We start from the raw sequence: 20,618 nt of genomic DNA on the forward strand, positions 1-20,618 counted from the left end.
CTCTTTAATTCCTGCACTTGTACAATTCAGTTTATATTCTCCCTCCAGTTCCACTGACTCACACAGTCCTTAGGGGCAGAGGCAGAGGGAGAACAAGAAGGCTATAACCCAGGCCTAATTTACTCATCTGGTAAAGCCAGTTGTCAATGAGCCTTTCCCCTCTCTGTCCACTAAGATAGTCCCTCTCGGGAGCCTGTTTGGCCTCCCAGTTATAATTACAGCATCAATAGTTTTGTACTTGACTGGCCTCCTAGGCTGACTGCATCTCCTCTGCCAGGGTGGCGTATCGGAGAGATAGCATTAAAATATGAAATGCTTGGTGAGCCAACAGTACGACGCAGGACGTATAGCCCCACATTATTTGAGAGCACAGACTGTTGTGGCACGATAGTCTCTTTATATGGAACGTATTTGATGCTTATTTTTCGTGATACTCTTAACAGCATAAACCAGAACTTGAGGTGGTCACCGGTGCAGGTATTTGGCTCATTTCTTTTAAGGCATAAAACATGGATGGGGATCTTTGCTCAGGACCACTGGAGAGATGGAGGGTGTCATCCCTTGAAAGGCAGCACAGCTGCCGGATGCTTTGGTGGTCGGAGGGATTTGTGTCTGTAAGAAATGGATTTAGAAAGAAGGTACAGTAGCATGTAAGTGTAGCATGTAAGTGACTTTTTTTTTCCTGTCCTAATCTATTCAACATGTAGCCTACAATAGCTCTGCCAGCCAGATTTGAATTAAAACTGGCTCCACAAGGTACAAAGGCTCTCAAGCCTCATTGCCGAGACCGGAAATCCATTGTGGCATCCTGATTAGTGCTGGTGAAATTGGAAACCTTTCTTGAGGCAGATGACAATCTTGCAAATGAAAATATAACCTGTTAATCCTGAATTTTAACAAGGAGGGTTATGTAACTTCAGGCCAAATCCAGGATGTGTCCTATCTGTGTCCCCCTTGGTCAGAAAGGATTTGCTGATAGGGAAGGCTGGGATTGCACCCCTGCAGTATCCTCTCCCAAAAGTACCCCTGGTTTATGCTAGATCTGTGGCCAGGGGCGGGAGGAGGGGTGCTGGAGTGAAGCTCAGCACAGTAATTGGAGTTCATGTGTTGGGACCAACCCCTCTGTAGCTCTTGGCTGAAGCATCTTAAGATGGGTCTTCTAATGTTCCTCCCTATGCCAGTCACAGCTGCCAAAGGAGAGGTGGTCTGGCTGGGCCCATCCATGCTTTTGCAGTCCCATAATAGTCCTTTTAATTATGGGTAGCAATAGGTTCTGGTTTTTTTTCCTTTGTTAATAACAAGTTCCAGGTTATAAATAACTTTGCAATTAAAACAGAATGCCTAACGATTTACCATTTGACACCTATGCAGTCTGCTGGAGCCTTGGCTGTGCAAGGAATTTTTTCTCCTGCCCTGAATATTTTGTAATTTTTTTACAAAGAGCACGTGGACGCTCCAGTCATTAAGAAATGCCAACCAAGGTACACTTGAGGCACCAGGGAGCAGAGAACAAATAGCTACGCCTGCGCTGAGGCCATAGAGAGCTCTCCTTTCGGATGTGCAGCCATGGTTTGTTTTACTACTTCTGTATATTGACCTTTGTTTTTTAAGAAAAACACAAACAATCAGGATTGGTTTATTGTCGGACCCATTAACTCCTTCAGAGACTTTGCAGTGTCTGTTGATAAAAGCAGCACATGTGGCCGTGTACTGCAGTCTGAGAAACACCTCTGCCGCTCTGCTGCATTTGAACGTTTGCCAGCAGATGCTGCATGTCCCTTATTTTGTGCATTTGGAAGAGCCAGTCTATGTGTAAAAATACGTGGAAATAGGCGTGGGGACTCTAATGGCGTGGTCAAGGAGATAGGGCCCATGGGAAGAGAGGAGTTCACTTCTGCTTTCAGCGGGGAGTCACTGAGCGCCGCCTCTCATTTCCAAGACTGTGATGTGTTTGATGTGGAGCCTGTGAATGGAGTTGCTTAAATATACAAGCGTGCCTAAAAATTTAAAAATAAAGCAGTGCTATTTTAAGACTCTAGAATCCAGGATTATAAATAACCCAACTGTTGTGTTACTCCTGCCTGGGTGGGTCCTAAAACTTCAGCACAACTGTCACTTCCTTTTGAAGCAGTTTGTGAGCTAATGACCATGGCAGTGAAGCCTCCTCTGCATTTCTATGTTCTCTCGATAAGCAGAGGTCATTGATAAGATGCTCTCCAGGCTGACATGTCCATCATACAGGCCCTCACTTTGCTGGCTTGGGCGTGTGAGCACACACAAATGGAAGAGTGGGTACACGCTGGCGGGGAGAACTGAGGGGCTGGGGTACAGTGGTGGGAGGTAGCATTAGCAGGGCAAAGCCAAGCTTGCTGTGCTGAGCACAAGCTGCAGAGTCACGGCTGCTGAACCGCAGACAGAAGGCAAAATCGTTGCATGGTTAAGTGCTGGTTTGGAACTTGCAAGATACAGGTTGGCTCTTTCTGTTGTCAGCCTTCCTCAATGACTGGCTGGGATTCATCTTCTTGCTCCCATCATTTAGACTTCTCCTGTGGCCAGCGGAGGTAAAGATCTTTAGAGGGTAATTTCACCTCACCCTAACGTGCATCTCCGAGGCGTGATGGATGGAGGCTCTGTAGTGAGGAAAGCCTGGACAATATGCTTAGGCTTGGCCCTGGTCTGCTGGAGGTACCTTTATTCTCCATCTTTCGAAGCAGCAGCAGCTGTGGTGATCCCATATATGAAAGTCTGAAGTTGGAAGTCACATACATACATACCTTAAATAGCTGACTTCTACCTCAGAAAGTTCATTTCTGTCTGTTTTTCCAGTGTGGTGGCTGAAAAAAGTACCTTTGATGGTGTTCCATCGCCTCAGTACTGCGGGTGAGCAGCTGAGGGACAGACTCTTCTCTGGCGGCTGTTTCCGAGAGGAGTTCTGGCTGACTCCTGCACAAAGTAATGATATGTTTATTTGCAATATATGGAGCCAGGAGACGTCTCTGGGTGATAGAGATCTGGAGACTAGTAAACAAAAGAAGGCAAGGTTGGAGCTCAAACTGTAAGAAAGCTTGTTTGGGTCTAAAGAAAACAACTACAAAACCAAATAATGACAGTGTTCAAAAAGGTCTGCAGTGGTGTATCTTAGGGCATGGTGCAAATGTGTCTGCCAAACCCTGGCACTGGTAGGATGCCAAAATCTGAATTATTCTTACAGGCAATTCTAAGCAGCCTGTACCCAGAAGGTGAGGAAAGAGCTTGTTGGCCACTTCTTTCTGTCATAATAGATAGAAATGGGCTAGGAATCTCTCCTGGTGTAGCTGAGTCTTCCTCAGAAAGGGGGAGCTTATTTCATGTTCTCTCAGTGGAGGGAAGCTTGCAAATAGGCTGTGTCTAGCATCTCTAAAAGAAGAAAACACACTGATGCTTGAAGGTTTCCGAGAGTTCAGCCTGAATTTTTCCTCTGTAGCCTTCTTTTGTAGCATCACATCATCTGATGTGATGCTCCCCTGGCACAGAACAAGCCACTTGGATTTTATGGTGATAGAGAAGATGATTTCCATTGAGAAACAAATGGGGATGACAGCAGTGACAAATGGAGATCTTATATATATTTAAAACTGATAAGGTGACAGCTCTGTCTTCAAACGTGGTCGTCTTGAACTGACCACCTAGAAACAGTATTATGGTGATCTGCTGACTGTAGTGGGCACCTGTATTCTCCACTCTGCTGACAATCAGGGTACTTTGCAGGGGCAGGCAAACAGACACACGCGTGCGCGCGCGCACACACACTCTTTCTCTCTCTTTCTCTCTCTCTCTCACTCACTTATGGTATGAAGCAGCTCAGTTTGCTTTTTATTCCTCCCCCCCTTTTCTATAATCATTGCAAAACAGGAACAAATGAGTGTGTCACTTTAAACCATGAAACCACTTAGTCTGTAAAGACAGATTTGGCGTCTTTGTGCTGGCAGTGACAGGCCAGCGAGGAGCTCCATAGTGATCCCACTGTTCTCCCTCTGCCCCGCACCCCACCACCGCTCCCCACCCCCTCCAAGATTTGCTCCGTGTTTGCCTGCCTCTGTTTTTGTGGTTGGTAACCAGCAAAAGAATGGAATGGATTTAATGATTTGTTGGCTGCGGTGCCGGCATGATTAAGTCAATAAAGCTGCAAGCTGAAAACAGACAGTGTAGTTACAGTATATGACTTTAACCTTGTTAATGCATGTTTATGTCCTCCTGCCCACTGTATAGCTGTACATTGCATAAAGAAGATCTGACCAATCTTTAACCCATTAAATAATTCATAAAGTGAGAGCAGACATCAGCTACTTGCAGAGCGGATCAGTAACCATGGGGTCAGCAATAACTTTGGCTCTCTGGACCATATCCAGCACGTTTAAACTCTGGTGATGTCACCAGGCAAGCTTCTAACCTTAATCATTTGGATGGGAACAAAGGGAAGTTAACTGTTGACATGCGATGTCTCCACTGAAGAAACCCTTGTGAGTGCCTGCAACATCTCCGCCTCACAGGGAACATGGACCAGCTCCAGCCTCCTTGCTTCTTTTATACGCCTCTCTCTTTCCTTACAGCAGAAGTGTGACTGGCCAAATGTTCAAAGGCACATGTTTCCTAGACTCCTATTATCTTAAGTGACAGAGGCACCAAAATCTCACAGAATTTCAGGGAAGTGTTGGCTAGCTTGAATAAGAGGCACTTGGATGTTTTCTTCATTGTGGATAAATTTTGAATGAAAAATATCTCCTGCCATGTAAATGACAGAGAAGGATATATGCTGGGAGTGGAAGGGGGCAGAAACCAGGGGTGTGGGAGATGGTGTGGACCAAAGCAGAACTGTTCTTACTGCAGTGAAAGCTCTCACAATAAAATATCAGGCAGGACTTGCAGGAAAACCCTAGGATTCTCACCCTTAACTACCTCAGCCAGCCTCTTCTTTTTGTACCGGTCAGGACATAGGACTGACTTCTCCTAGCACACAGCCCTCTTTACACAGCTTCCAGCTGGGCACTGAGGGATTCTCCAGGTGTTGTGATGACTGTAGCTTCTTTTGCTGGCATGTAAGGGGTGAGTCATGGGATCACGGGGCATGTGGCCGTGACATGCTGTGCTCCGCTGATCTGTGCAGCCGGGCTGGAGCCCTAGAGGACCATTACAACTTGGTGTAGTTTAGTGCTGTTCTGAGATGCCACTAGCTGTGGCCAGATCCGAAGGAGAGATGCAGAGAGGAGGACACGACAAAATCTCGTACACAGAGTGAATCAGAAAAAACCCTTCCACCTCTCGCTGGGGAGCAGCATGGAGTGCAGTTTTGCTTCAGGTCCTTCGGTCATAACCCGAAGAAATGTGAGATGCATAATTTCAGGAGGCTGAAGACGTTATCCCCACACTGCCCTGGGAACTGACACCCATCCTCGTATTAAGGGAATAACTTTAATTCCTTTTAGGGGGAAACTGAGACAGAGGGAGAAATTAAGCACCTTGCCCATAGTCACGTGAAGAAATTATGTATGATGGAATCGGAAACTGAACCTGGTCATGTAAACCTGAATCCATATGGCTGGTTTCTATCCTGTGACTCAGTCACAAACCAAACTTACTGTTCCAGATCATCTCCTTCAGTGGTAGCTTGGGAGTTTGCTTTTAAAGATCCTATTTTGTATGTCTCCTTCTGACAAACTGCTTACAGTCACATGAGCTAACCCTCCAGTGTGTCCAAAGGGATGCTTTCTTGTGCAAGTAAACTCATCAGAGGCTCATGTGCATATCTGCACAACTTACATCCAGGTGTGTGGGCAAACAGACCTCTATGATGTGCACGTCTTCATGTCTCGGAGTATTTGGGCTCTTAAAGGTAGCCCAAAGGTAAACACTCTTACATGGTTATTTGTGAGCCAGATGGCTGCGTACAGCAGAGCATGTCTCAGAATCCACTACATCAGCCCATTAGTGAATTTTCCAGGTGCCCAACGATGCACACCTTGAGTTGGGGATTAGAGCTGGGACCTTCGGTCTGCTGTTGCCAGTGTCTGCAGCCAGAGATCAAGGAGGACACTGACCCCAAAGCTAGCGCTGATCATTCTGAATCCCTCAGTTATTCCCTGTTGTTTTGTGGATGTGCTAGTGAAGATTCTTCTTGCTTGTTTTTTTTTTTTTATTGTTTTGTTTTGTTTCGCTATAATCCAGGGCAAGTCAAATCTGATCCAGGCAGAAATTCCATGCTACATTTTCTTTGGGTTTAGCTTGGAACATTGTATGGTGCACCTGAAAACCTTTCCTTACCAGTCTATTCATTTCAATGAATGAACCCACGTACACTTAGTGATGTTTTATTATCACTCACCCACCATAGGGTATATAGCAGCTGGTAATTTTAGTGCATTGACTGCATTTTTTTTCTGCCTGATGGAAAACAGAGTCGCTCCAAGCATATGCTAATGCTGAATGGGGGGCTCCCAACTTCTGACCCATAGCTAATATCCTGCAAGTCACATGAAGCTACCAAGGATTCTTGAGCTAGAGTTTGAAATGCTTATGTTATCAGCAAATAAACACCGTTAATTGCTTCTAATATGTCATGCAGTGGTTAAATGACAAGATCCTTATTAATATGTGTGTATATCAGCCTTTTCAGTGTGTGTGAGGGGGAGTATGAAGTGGTAAAATTATTTAAAATTAGTGGGGAATATTTACAGGAAGGCATTAAGAACTGTCAGTTGAGGAAAGCAGCATTTTATGTTCTTGTCCCGGATGACCTTGCTCCAAGGACAAATCAGAGCTTGATGAAATGAAGCTGCAGATGGCTAGTGATCTCAACTCTGTAATAATGAAATGACACAAGAAAAAAATGAGACATCTACAGTTTGTAAATACAATCTGAATGGAAGGGGAGAAAAGGAATTTTTAAGGGGAGATTGAGTTGACTTGGTTACAGCAGTTCAGCTTCGGGTGTTTTAATAATAATTTCCATTTAAAAAAATAATGGAATTGCTCCTTGTTCCCCATACTCAAGGTCACCTTAATAATTTTTTCTTTTCAACATGTCAATATCCTGGTTTTAAAAATTTTATCATGAGGACCACCTAGTCACAGCCTACTTTCTATTCATTGTGTTAGCATATTATTTATCACTGGATTTTGTTTGTAAGTTGTGGTGAGGATTTTTGGCACCTGATTAGACAATCTGATGCAACCATTTTAGGTGCTTGAATAGTTTCATCTGTCAGGAAAGAGTGAGCTTGTGAGGGGTTTAATACTGAAAAAGTGATGTGATACTTTGCACCAGAGCATGTTTTGTTTATGTGCTTACATGAGAAATCAGGAGTATATTCTGTTGGGTTTTGCATGTGGGCAAGTTTTCGTGCAAAGGGCTTCTCGGAAGCAGCTTAGGCAGCCAACTGCTATTGAAAGTTAAAAGGACTGGGGCATCTGCCTCTGCAGACTGGACCTTTACATGAAAGGGAAAAATAAATTCATGGAAACATTAACTTAAGAGAAATTGAAGGATTCACAAATCTCTGTGATCCAGACCACCTGGCTGTGCTTCACAAGGCGTTTCAGAAATGGGCAAGGAGAGAACTAATTTCTCCCATTAGCTCAAATTTTCCTGACATTCACTTGATTAGAGTGAAATCTTCACCATTTTTTATCAGTTCTTTTCTACTGTCCCTAATACATAAATCACCAGGCAGTCATTGTGTTGCTCTGTAGCAGCTTCTGCTGGGTGCTGAGCAACCCCACCTCCTTTTGAACCTCATCGACACCTCTGAGAGCACGCCTTGACATAACACAAGGATTACTTGAATCAAACCACTTTATAGATACAAGATGCTGTAGTTTGTCATTACAGCTAGTGCAACCTTGTAGAGACAGGCAGAAGGACTACCAGCTGAAATTGGGTGAGATAAATACAGTTTTAGATTATCTCATTGAATTTATAGGCAAGCTGCCCTCCATAAGAACAAGAGTGTGGTGTCAGGGGTTGGAGAATCATGATAGCTGTACAGGCCAAATATAAATATTTTGTTCTTTGCAGAGAATTCAATTTTGGATCTTGACTATATGTTACATAGACAGGTACAAAGCACACGTGTCTGCATCTCTGGGTGTATACACGTAAAAATAATAACAGGTACAGTTTGTATTGAAGTACAGTGGTACAAAGACTGGTGGGGATAAGCCAAGCCCTAGAGCATTGCTCTCAAGTGGAAGAGAAGTGCATTAATGCTGAGGGTGCCAAGGTCCCATTGCCATCAGGGATCTGGCAGAGCCTCTGTAGGTCCCTCATCTTGTTGAAAGGTTTGCCTTTCACTCAGGATGGTGAAACAAAGCTGTTCTCTGGCTGCCTTCACCCATGGCCTGGGAGTTCATCTGGGCCAAAGGACCTATCTGCAGGGGAGCTGCTGTTGCTGGAGTCTAGATCGTGTCTCTTTGCAAGCACCGAAGCCTCTTTGCAAGCACCGAAGTCCCCCAAAGCATGTGTTTGTGATCACAGAATCATAGAATGATAGAATGGTGATACACCAACTCTTCCATTCGTGTTGTGCTTCAGGCTCTCAGCTGCTCCCAAAGCCCCTTCCCATGTTCTTTCTAACAACATTATACTGGAACAGCATCACAGCGTGATTTCAACTTGCCTGCTGAAGAATGCATTTTCGTCTAAGAGAAAAATCACTGTTGCACTAATTCTCTCTGGATTTTCTATCTTTCTATTGCTCTGATTGCTGCTGCTGTTCAGTGGCATGTTTTGATGGATGAAACCAGCTCTGAAAATATTGGTAGAGTCTTTGCACAAAAGCTTTAATTTGATTAATTTTTTAAAGACTGGAGTGGACTCAGTTTCCATCTTATTAAAATTCTGGGTGCATTTTTAAAAGCACTTTGGATGCTTTGATGGGATTTTGTTTTGTTGTGAATGACATGCAGTATAAGAGCAGCTATAGGGAAATTACTGTTTCTTCTGCTTTGCTTGAAGGGAGGAGATCCTGGTACAATTGCTAGCCAGGTGTGGTGATCTCGTCATTGCTCCTAGCAGTGGGGGAGGGCTACTTTTGAAGGAAATTGTGCATGCTCATGCCATATGAAAAGAAAGAAAAACTTTAAAGAACTTTTTTTTTAATATACAAAGCCATGTACCCATGGATCACTTACAGTTTTCACACAAAGCCTTTTCCTGAGTGACAGCCCCCAAGATAAGCTTGGAAACTTGAGTCTTGTAGTATTTCACGTGCTTGTGTATCAAGTAAATCGCTGAAAGACAGGTAAAAAAAAGATCCACTGAGCTGCACAGTTTGTTTTATTAATGTTCCTATATTGTGTTAAAACAAACAAGCAAACATACAAAAAGCTTTGGAGCGTTTCTAAACTGAAAGGCTGTTTTATCTTGAAGAGCATCTCTGAATTGTGAGCAGAATAGAGGAGAGAGAAAAGACAGAAATGGAGAGTTTTGTTAAAGGCAAGAAGCAGAGGCAAAGAGCATATGTAACCCCTGACTTCTGCGTAAAGCAAACGATTGTGGCATCTCACAGTCATCACACTTTTGCGTGGGCTGATACGGTCATTCTGCCAAACCACGACCCTGGATTTTGTTTGCTTTGAGTGCACTGGCCAAACAGATCCACCATCTTAATATCTACTTGGATTAACAGCTGTGGAGGCAAAGATCCTCCTTTATCACAGTGGTGTCAAGGTTTTCTGTGGGGCCATACGATGTTGTTAGATACCAGGAGTCTACATGTGGCTTTTCTAAACTCAGAACTCTTACCATGCAGTTCTGTGGGTGAGCCAACTTCAATAGTATTAGTGTTTTAATTGCTTAGTCTGTAGTATTTGTAGAGCGTTTGTGCCTGTGAGTCTTAGCCCTGAACCTCGGAGCGAAGTGCTGCCCAGGCATGAAAGCCCCACTGAGGAGGTGCAGCGCACCGATGAGACAGGAGACTATTGAGGGGCAAGCAGGAGGGAGCAGGGGAAGCACTGAGGCATTAGTTTGAAACTAGTATTTGCATTTCCTCAGCAGAGTACACAACTCCCCATATGTAACAGACGTTCTTAAAATACAGAACAAAAGACAGTTGATGAAACTTCACCCCACCCCTCCAGAATAGCTGTCCCTGCTGTGAAAACGGTTCCACCTAGGGTCCTTGGCCAAGCAGCTGAGGCCTTGCAGTGGATCGGGAGCTCCTGGCAAGTCCCATAACCATGTTTTTCCTCTCATTGTTTTTTACTGTGTGATGTCTCAGTAAATGCTTCAAGCTAAATTATCTTTGGTTACCAAAAAAAAAAAATTAATTAAAAAATGGTGGAAAAAGCAGTTTGTCCCTTTCTCATATTTGCAGCAAACATCTACCCTGAGCGACCCATTTCCTTTGGTCTTTTCCTTTTATGCTGGGGTGGTGTGGCTCATCTCAACAACCCTTCTGTCTTAAGCTTTATAATTACTGGATTCAGCTGGATGCCCCATTCAATGTGTAGGGAATATTTCTCAAATCAGCAGTGCCTTTTGAAATGGAAGAAACTTTTTAAATGCAGGTACTATATGCATTTTTAATTAGACACGTTTCCATTCTTCCACTGCTGCTGATGCTTTCAGTTAGGAAGTGCGCACTACCAAAATTTGCAGTGCTGCCTGTCTCTCTCTCAGTAACCTTGCTGTGACCTGGTTATCTGTTAGAACCACAAAGAATTCAGTCTGTAATTAGTCCATCTGTTAACTATTGAAATTCATGGCTTAGTTTTATTGTCTGAGTCTGTAACATAATGCTGAATGGTCTCACCTGGCAGCTTATTCCTTGTAAAGCAAATGTGCCTTTCCAAGAGCCATTTTGGTGCAGATAACTGTCTTTTCAGCGTTGGACAAATGACTCTGTCTAGCAGCCTGCAGTCCCCTCCATGCCCTCACTGAAATAAATTGTACATCTCCAATAGCTCTGGGCTTAAGTCAATACAACTTAACATGTACGTTTCTTTGTTACGTTCTTTGGAGTTACACCGTAAGAGCAGATGGGAAAGTTTAATAATGATACATGAGTTTAGTGTTTTCACATAGTCCTAAAAAACAATGACTACTCTTCATTAAAGATTAGAGGGAGTTTTACATATCTGCCAAAGAACGATTAAAGCTCTAGCTCAGATCCTCAGAAAGTCTTGCTTTTAAGTTCTTTTTGGACTGTTTGTTAATGAGGATTCAGAGGAATTAGGGGCCATAAATTTCTTCATTCTAGCTTAAGTGAAGCCACAAAGTGATTACTGGATATATAACTAAGTGCTGAGGACTCGAGTTTATCAACTGCGTTCACATAGAACAATTCATCTCCATGTTTATTTACTGCAGTTGTGCATCTTGTACATAATCAGACGATGGGGCTGGGTAGGTCGAGCTCAGTGGATTTTTAAAAGGATGTAGATTCATAAATACATGTGGTTGCTCTCAGTGGGGCTGTTTGCACACTTTGCAGAGTGTGCCCGGGTGTTTTGTTGGACCAGATCCACACTCACTACCACCGGGCACAGCAATCTGCAGATGGATTTGCCCAGCCTGAACAGCCTGCCTTTGTGCTCAGGCTGGGGGGCTGGGGGGCACTGGTTTCACTGGGCTGTGCAGCAGCTTTCACATTTACAGTCAGTGCCTAAATACTGACACAAAAAGTACTAATTCCTGCAAACTTGGAGCCTGACTCTTTTCTCCTTACTCTCAAAAGTAGCGCATTGAGATACTGAGTCAAAACTGTGAAGCTAGCCCCAGTGCCTTTGGAACAGAAATTGCCACATTGGAAAGCCCAGGGAGTGCTGCGGGAGCTCCGGACCTGCTGTGCGACAGTTTGCCTAGCAACAGAAACACATGCTCTCGAACACATGCTCTCCAATTCCAGGTCTGCGTAGCGTGCCGCTTGGTTAGGGATTCAGCCCACTTGGTGTTGTAATATGAATGTTTGGAGGGAGAAGTGGCAAAAAAAAAAAAATCTGATACCTATGTGCAAATCCTTTTTTTTCCAAGTTGAATAATAAGAATCCCCTGTAGCCATCTGTGTCCTCCAGCGTAGCTTACAGCTGGCTCAGCTGCCTGACCCTTTGGCTGTGAACACCCACTGCCATCGTTCCTGACTTTGACACTAGAATCCTCCTCTTTTTGCTGTCTTCCTAGATTTTAAAAGGGGATAGTTTAAACTATAGACAAGTCAAGATTGTGGCTTGTTTGGCTTGGTCCTGCTATGGGAAGGAAAGTGATTTTTCTTGGGGAGCGATGAAAAGGAAAAATGTTTAGAGTTCATTAACCTTTGGTACAGATAGCAGTGTCCTTTCAACTACACCAGAGCTATTCTTAGTCATGACGTTTAGGTGGTTTATTTTTTATTGTAAGGGAATACAGTAGTTCCCACTAGTGGTGAAAACAGAGAAATTCTTCCTTTTCCTTTTTTTCTTTTCCCCTCTTTTAGCTTAACCTAAATGTGAACTGTAGAACACGAGATTTCAAATTCATTCTTTGTCTTCCCATCTATACTATTTTGTCCTCATTTTCCCAAAAGCAAATTTTATATCTATAGATAGTTTCTTTACTGGCTAATTAAGTGTTATACAACTTTGCTCTGAAAAACTCAGCAACCCATTCTGTGTATTTGCAAATGAACTTCACTGATTGTCATTATTGCTATAGGGTGCCTGCACAAAGTCCCATATAATTAAGCTGTTGTACTGCCACAGCACAAGAACGGCAATTAGTAATATAATTTACACTTTTTTGCCATTAATAATATGGAAAAATCAACATTATTTTCTTGATGATGCTTAGGAGAAATTAGAATGAGGTGGACATGATTAAGAAAAGAGACTTTAATGTTATGACTTGTTAATGCAATAGCCCTGAGCGAGACATCACAATGATTGTCCTTGCACTAAACTCGTTTGCTTCAGTAAGCACAGACCCTCTGCACGCAACAAGACATGTTTGGAGGAAATTGGATAGATGGCAGGGATTTTGGTGGTATGAACATTTCAGTGTCTTTCATGTGCAGAGTACACAAACTGAATCCCTGCACTTTCAAATATTCCCCTAGAGGCAATCTGCATTATTCAAAGCTTAACTATGGCTGCAGAATCCTGTCTGACATGAAAGCAGAGTGCTAGCTTTACATGAACTTTCATATTTACATCTGTAGTAAATCATATTTACTTTTTTCCTCCATCCCTCCTTTTCTGTAGGAGAGAGGGAGTAAAATGGGTGGGAGGGAAGGGGGAGGAGGAGAGATGTCCAGCAGAATTGTAAGCAAAGCAGCGATAATAAAATCTAGTCTTATGAGACTGCCCATGAATAGGAAAGATAATGAGAGCAGTGATGAGCTGCAGGTTTGTGTCTTTTAGTAAATTATCTAGCAGGCATTTACATTTCATCAATTGTGCTTTTGCATAATAGACCAAAGTGCTACAACAAAAGGAGGTGCCATAAAAATGAGTAATATCAGTGACCTTCCTGGTAATCACTCTCACGAAGAATATCTTGGAAGGAGTTGGGTGATTCCTCATGGTGAAGCAGCTATGGAAAGGCGCCCCAGGCCTGAGAAGCTTGCTTGGTGACAAATGCCTTCCAAGGCTTTCTTCTGGCCACTCTGAAACATGGCTCGTATCCTGTTTTCGCCCTCTGAGCATGCTTCTAATTGTCAGATGTCAAAAGGCAACAACCATTTTCTTCTTGCTTATCTCTTGATAACATTGATTCTCAAACAAAGGATGTTGGGTTTCCATTCTGAAAACAAAGGAAGCATGGCCCAGCTAAGGATGCTGGATATAATACACCTACTTCTCCCTGCCAATAATAACAAAACATCATAAATAATGGAGAAGCTGGATGTGGAAATGGAGAAAGGGGAATACACTGCTACTGCTGTTCCTGAGTACAGCACTTACAGAATCTTGTCCTCAGTGACACCTTGAATCCTTCCCTTGATTTAGTTTGCATTTCCCTGACTACCTGCCAGCTTGGAAGACTTCAGTATTTTTTTGATTCTTTTCCCTTTTGGGTTGTCTCTTTATCATGTTCTTGTGATTTATTTTTTTTTTCCCACTTCTCTTTGGAGTGCTCTTTCTTTGGAGGTATGTCCTCTCCTGGTGAAAGTCAACTCAGATCTTTCACTGAGGACTTAGTGCGAGGCCAGTTTGCATCAGCCAGGAATCAGGCCCACTGCATTACTGATTTGTACCCAGCCATGACCTGACCCTGCTTTTTCGCATGTTCTCGTCTCCTTTCACAATTAGCTCTCCTCATTTGTCCAGTTATGGAACCCACAAGAACCACTTCAATCCCAAGCCCACATCTTCCACATCTTTCCAGGTCTCTGGTCTGATGGCACCTTTTCCCCTCTTCTATGTTTAGTTTGCTGTTTTCATTTACTTATAAAGGCTTCTCCTTTATATGCAACTGCCAAATCCTACCCTGATGCAACTTTTCTTTCCTTATGTCTTTCAGTGTAACAGTTGGGAAACTGGTGGGAAATGTGACGCTTTACTCACATCCCTTCCTCCAGCCAGGCAGCCATGTGACTCCAGTAATGGTAGTGAATCAGTCCCGTAGCCTTGGGCTGGTCACAAAGAATTTTGGATTAACCTTTCGATTCTCTCCCTTCTTCTTTTGCTGACCCTCGGAAATCAGAGCAGTCCCCTCGGAAATCAGAGCAGTCCCCCGCCGTCCTCACCATGACATGTGGGTCCATGTGAATCCACAAGGTGTTTTGGCCTTGGGAGAGCCAAAGACCGGATAGAGGGCATCAGCAGAGAGGATAAGAGCTTCTGTTGTTATCTCCCTGATGAGATTAATTTTCTTTTTTCATCTTCCTTGGCAGGATCCAAATGCTGGAATCGTTGCCAGACTTCAGGAGCCGGGCTCCATCCCAAGCGGAGGCTCTGTGCCGGCACCAGCCACAGTGAATGGGTACACGATGAGGAACCATTTACTGAAGCAGCAAATAATGAAACGACAGCTGATGCAGGTACGATACCGAGTGCATCTATGGGTTCTTGTGTTGTCCACTTCACTGGAAACAACAAGACTAACCAGAATGGGGAGATCACCAGTCAGCAAACACTAAGGAGTGACCCTGGAGTTGCTGGGTTGAGTCAGACTAGGGCTGTGGTGAATTTGGGATGTCATGCCCAAAAGAGGCCAGGGCTGAGTGCTGCTCAGCAAGTCCGAATGAAGATCTGCCCACTCGGATGCAAGGGAAGGGTTCAGTCACCTCTGTATCATTGCCGTCATCCTTGGTCAGCCGCAGTGGGAGGGAAGATGCCAAGAACAGAGGCTTGGAGAATGAGTCAGCCCCAGGAGAGATGTTCTCCATGCTTGCCTTTCTCTCTGGTTCCCTGGGGTCTTATCAGAGCAGATATTAGACTCTAGTTTGTCCTGGACTTTCCTGGTCTCTCTATCAACAGAAATCCCTGTACAAGTTTTGTAACATACTGTGTGAAGGAGCAGGGATGGGGGAATCCCACAGACAGGTTGGTTGAGGCAGCATTGAACATGTGCCCTGATTTTTTTTGAGCATGCTGATGGATTTGGGTCAAGGAGGCTCATTTCTTTGGATAGGAAATGAGAAGTACCTCAGTAAAACCCTCAAACAAGTACTGTCCTGCTCACTGACCAAACTCCCTTTCAAAACCAACTCTGCCTCCTTGGCATAAGTTGGCTCTAAGCTTATCTATGCTGCTGTGACATAGCAGGGGTCCAACCAGGCCTCAGCTTCCACAGCCCATGGAGTGTTCTCCAGGTCACAGTTGCTGTCCACAGAAGGGGTACAAGTGTGGTTGTAGGTTCTGGGGTTAAATGGTGGGAGACACAAATCAGGTCACTTGGAGAAAGCCAGCAATGCCTTGCTCAGGAAATACCTGCTAACGATCTCTGGTCTCCTGTGCCTCACTGCTGTGTTCTGGTTAAAAGTGGCAACCAGCTCTAAAGGAGGTGGTACACGTGAGCAGAGCCGTCCTTCAGACAGGGTAATGGCCACCAGCAGTCTCCTGTTTGTCTGTGTGTCCCTGCAATGCTGCCACAGATTCTGTTCACTGGTAGACTTCTTGGGCAACTTTCATCCTTGGATCTGGAAATTCAGAGAACAAATCCAAATAGTCAGCATGAGAGTCACTGGAGAGACGCCAGGATTCCTCCATCCTCCAGCTGTGCTGTACTTCACTCATAAGCCGGTGATCACGAGGGTCTCCAAGTCCATCTAGCCCACCTTGGGCTACCTGCACAGTGACTGCTGAAGGCTGCACTGCCTAATGCTGGGCTGTTGTCGAGACATCTTTGCAAGAAGGGGCATGGGAGCAATTGAGAACCAGTCTGGAATGAGCTGTCTGGGCTGAATCTCAACAGAGCTCTCTATGTGTGGTTATGGAAGAGATTCTTAATGATGATAGTGGCTACACTTCAAGTGTTTGCTACTATTCTTGCTTGTCAAGAGACTGCAACTTGACTGTTATGACCCTTGTTTTCCAGGAAAAGCAAAGACAAAATATGCTGGGAGTAACATCTGAGCAGAGGAGTTTGTTTGCGGCTCAGCAGATAAATCAGTTTCAAGGTAAGGAGGGAAACGGCGTGCTATGAAAAGCCTCGAGGAGCAAGGGCCTGGGGTCTGATTAGATAGAGTGCTTAATGATTCTCTACCCTGAAATAAAAGCATTTCACATTTTATCACTTATCATGAGAGTCACCCATTTCCTTGTCACTCCAGTAATACCTCTGTTATTACACAGAGGAGAAACCCATGTAATGAAAGAGAAAGATGAAGCAGCCTTTTAAGGCTGTGCCATGTTTCCTGGGTGAACATGCGCTCACCAGCTAACGTATCTCTTTGTACGCAGCTGTGCAGCAGCCCATTCCCTCTGACTGCAGCCAGGTGATGCCAGCTCCTCCGCCCAACCACCGCATGCTGCCGTCTAACCCAGCCATGCTCCAGAGCACCTTGGGTTCTGGCATGGCCCCCGCCACTGCCAGCCAGAGCAGCGGGACGATGGTGATGATTCCACACAACCCTGGCAAGCAGCAGGGGATTTTTCCACCTAATTCTGACTTCAACATCCCATTGCGGCCGAGCCAGAACTCACTGGGCATGAATTCGGGGTGCCAAACAGTACATAACCACTCTGCTGTGCGGCCGGGAATGCCAATGGCAGGCTTCAGCTCTGGTTCCTTAGCAAATCACTCTGCCACTCAGCAACACTTGAGGCAGCAGAGTGTGCCAAGAATCCCTAACGTCTACCCCAACTCATCTGCCCAGATGTGGACACCGACCGCTGTGCCAAGAATGCCAAATCAAAGCCAAATGGATACCAGCATGCAGCAGTTCTCCGGTAACACTCTCTTCTCCAAACAGAACGTGAGAGCGAGTGCACCGGGTCAGCAGTTCTCCCAGCAGGCTGTAGTGCCACCTAATCAGATCGCTCCCAGCATCCAGGTCAGACAGATGCAAAAACTGAGCATGGGGCAGTCTGGCCAGGGCTTGAGCTCAATGAGTAATCAAAACTTGAGACACAATTTAACCAGAGGACCGTTGCCAGCTATGAATGTTATGAAATCAATGCCACAAGGAGTGTCCAGTTTTAACCAGCTCAATCCTGCCTCGGGCCTTGGCCCGCCAAGCTACCCTTCCGCGGGCCAGCAACCTGACGCCTTCAACAGGATGAGCGCTGCTGCCGAGCTGCCGCAGTATGACTTTGTGTCCCAGCACAGCAATTCAATCATGCCCACAAACTGCAGCGACACTGACTTCCTCGACTCCCTCATGAAGAACAGCAGCAGCAGCAACGACGAAGAGTGGTTGAACAATCTGACAATGATAGACGACATTTTGGGACAGCATGCTCAAAGCTCCGGACATGTTTAGCTCGGAGAGAAGCAATCTCGTTGTAAATAACATTCGTATGGCTTTTGAACATAACGGACAACCCGTGAAAGCCACTGCCTCTTTCAGTACAGAATGAATAGACTCAGCCAATTCTTTGCCTGCATCAAAGTTTAATATTGGCAGTTTTTCAGATGACTGTATATATTTGAATATTTTGTAAATTATGTTTTCCTAAACCTTAAATGTAGAAGTATTTATACTTCTTTGCTGGACTGTTTGTAAATAAATCTATAGCATAACTTTGGTTTTATTATAGGGATTTCATTATACCTTGTTATAAATATGCAAATAATATTGTTAGTTTCAGTAATACTGTGTATTACAGCATAAAATACTTATGTTTTTGACATAACTTAACACATGAACTAGGGGTGTCATTGCAACCAGACTAAGCAGAAATCAAATGTGGCATCGGTTCTCTCATATCAAGAGGAAAGATTGAAAAGTTGTATTAAAAAAAAATAAAATCCATAAAAGGAGATGCTGATTCCCTCGTAGCTCAGTCTTGCAACCTGATTCTGGTATGTAGGTCCCATCCGGACTCCAGGTGCATTCAGGGATCTGCTTGTAGAGATCCATTTGCAAGATCCTGGGCACATTCTCAACTTGACACACTCCAGTAGGTCGATCGACACTGACAACGCGCCGCCCGTTGTCCCGCAGTGAGGGTGTGCTTGTGCCGGGACAGCTGCTGAGCGGCGTGCGTGTGCGGGTATCAGCAGCGGCAGCAAGGTGCCGCACTGCCCGGCGACGGCTCCCCCAGAGCGGAGGTGCTGGGCAGACACTGTACCCTGCAGCCAAACGGCAGCTCTGGTTTGCACACCTCTGCCATGTATATTTGTAGTGTACAGGTGATTTGTTCCTGGTTTTAAGGCTTTTCATAATTTCTGTTTTAATGTGAGACTTTTTTTCAGGGGAAAAGTCTATAAACATTAATAGTTGATTTTTGATGTTTTTCTGTCAGCTACTATTGTCCTATGTATATTTAAGAGTCTGTTTATAAAAGATTCGCTGTACTGTAAACTTCTTAAAATGTTCATACTTTGTGTAATCATATTTTAATAGTCACGTCATACTTCGCAATACATTTGTAATATAATGTCAGCTTCCAGCACAGAATGTTTTTTTTCTTCATACCATAATAAACTGCCAGGGGAAAATTGCATATCCTTTATGTGCTCATTTCTCAGCTACAACATTTCAGATCTGCAGATATTTGAATTAATTTGATTTGTCCAGGATGCTACAACGTCAATCTAATAACATGTACAAATGTGTGTGTGTGCTGTTAGTAGAAGAAATGGGCTAGACAAGGAATTGAAGCAGGCTTTAATTTTATTCTAAGATGGGATTTCTTAGGCTCGCTCTCCTTTTCCAGTGTAATTACGAGTGAACATGAAATTAACCTCTGTTTTGTTGGGTTTGGTTTTTTTTATATAGCACTATGTTTATTTAAGTTACAGTTCTTGTTTCTAAATGCCTGTATCTGTTGACCCATCAGAAAATATAGCAGTGCTCAGTGTGAAGAGGGCTGAGGTGAAGTCCCACTTTGCTCATTCCATAACGCCGGCGGCAGCAGGTACAACATTTTACTCCTTTGACACAGAAATCATCTGGCAGGAAAGCTGGTGCCTGCCCTGGGGGAGGCGAGGCTGGGAGGGGTAGGAAGACACAGGAAAACTTTAGCAATCCTAAATAAATGCACAAATAGAATCTGTAGCTAAAATTGCCTCGCTTAAACACGGCCAGATGCCACCCCAGCTTCCTAGGGCTGGTGGAGAAGACGGGTAGGTGCTGCCGTTTGTCCTGCGGACACAGCCTGCCTGAGGAAATCTCCTGGTGAGAAGGAGGGGGAAACTCCCTCAAAGTAGTCCATACTGGAGAGAGAGGGATTTGGCAAGGTTGTCTCTGTCCTGGAGCAGGTCCTTCTAGAAGCCTGTTCTCCAGAAGCTGGATGGCAGAAAACAGCTCCTGAAGTGAAAAATGAGAGGGGACAGCCAGGCTTTAAAGCAGTCGGGTAGAAGCTCTGCTGCCGGTGCGCAGGAGACCTCTCCCAAGCACAGTCACCTTAGACCTTGTCAGAGATGTGTGTGGCCTCGTGATGGCAAAGGCAGGTCCTGACATTGCAGGAGACTCCAAGGGGAATGACCCATAACCATCTAGATCTCAAGAACAGCACGTACTTCTGTGAAACCAGGGTGAGGAAGAAAGAAGCCAGTTTTTCCAACGAAGGAAATCAGACCCACCAAACAATTGCCCAAAACAGGCTGTAAGACTCAGCAAGTGTCTGAATGAGACAGAAATGCCGACTCGCCTCCAGACAGCAGAGAGGGGGAGAAATAAATGCCTCTGAGTATGTCTGTGGCGAGGACAAAGGTGAGTTTGTTTGGCTATGAGAACTGGCACCGTTTCAGCAGTTTTTCTGTCGTGAGCTGTGCCCTGCCAGGGAGCAGTGCTGCCTGTGGCTGGGACGGGGCTGCTCTGTGGAGCAGCGGCTCTGACCACAGGTCTCGGAGCCGGCAGCACCTGGCCCCTGCCGGGTTAGCGGCACAGCACTCACAGATGGCAGAGAAGGCTCCTGCCCACGCACTCCTCTTCAGGATATTCATAAACATAATAGAATGAACTCTTTTCATTCTTCTTTTTTTTTTTGTCTTAAAGCACCTTTCAGCTTTTCAGTTCAGATGGCGGAGTGGTCTTCAAAAGCCAACCGTTTCCCAC

General features: G+C 44.7%; 1 protein-coding gene across 4 annotated transcripts in view; it reads left to right on the plus strand.

Annotated features, from left to right (window-relative positions):
• Window positions 1–19,062, plus strand: part of MAMLD1 (mastermind like domain containing 1) — a 130,334-nt gene extending 111,272 nt beyond the window's left edge. For all 4 annotated transcript variants that reach the window (XM_054075748.1, XM_054075746.1, XM_054075745.1 and 1 more), the window contains 3 exons: window positions 14,844–14,990; window positions 16,490–16,571; window positions 16,855–19,062. In XM_054075748.1, coding sequence (XP_053931723.1) covers window positions 14,844–14,990; window positions 16,490–16,571; window positions 16,855–17,876 — 1,251 coding nt within the window. In that variant the 3' untranslated portion in view covers window positions 17,877–19,062. The remainder of the gene's footprint in view (window positions 1–14,843; window positions 14,991–16,489; window positions 16,572–16,854) is intronic.
• Window positions 19,063–20,618: the final 1,556 nt, after the last annotated feature.

The sequence above is a fragment of the Cuculus canorus genome, chromosome 10, assembly GCF_017976375.1.
Source record: "Cuculus canorus isolate bCucCan1 chromosome 10, bCucCan1.pri, whole genome shotgun sequence".
Classification (NCBI taxonomy): Eukaryota; Metazoa; Chordata; class Aves; order Cuculiformes; family Cuculidae; genus Cuculus; species Cuculus canorus.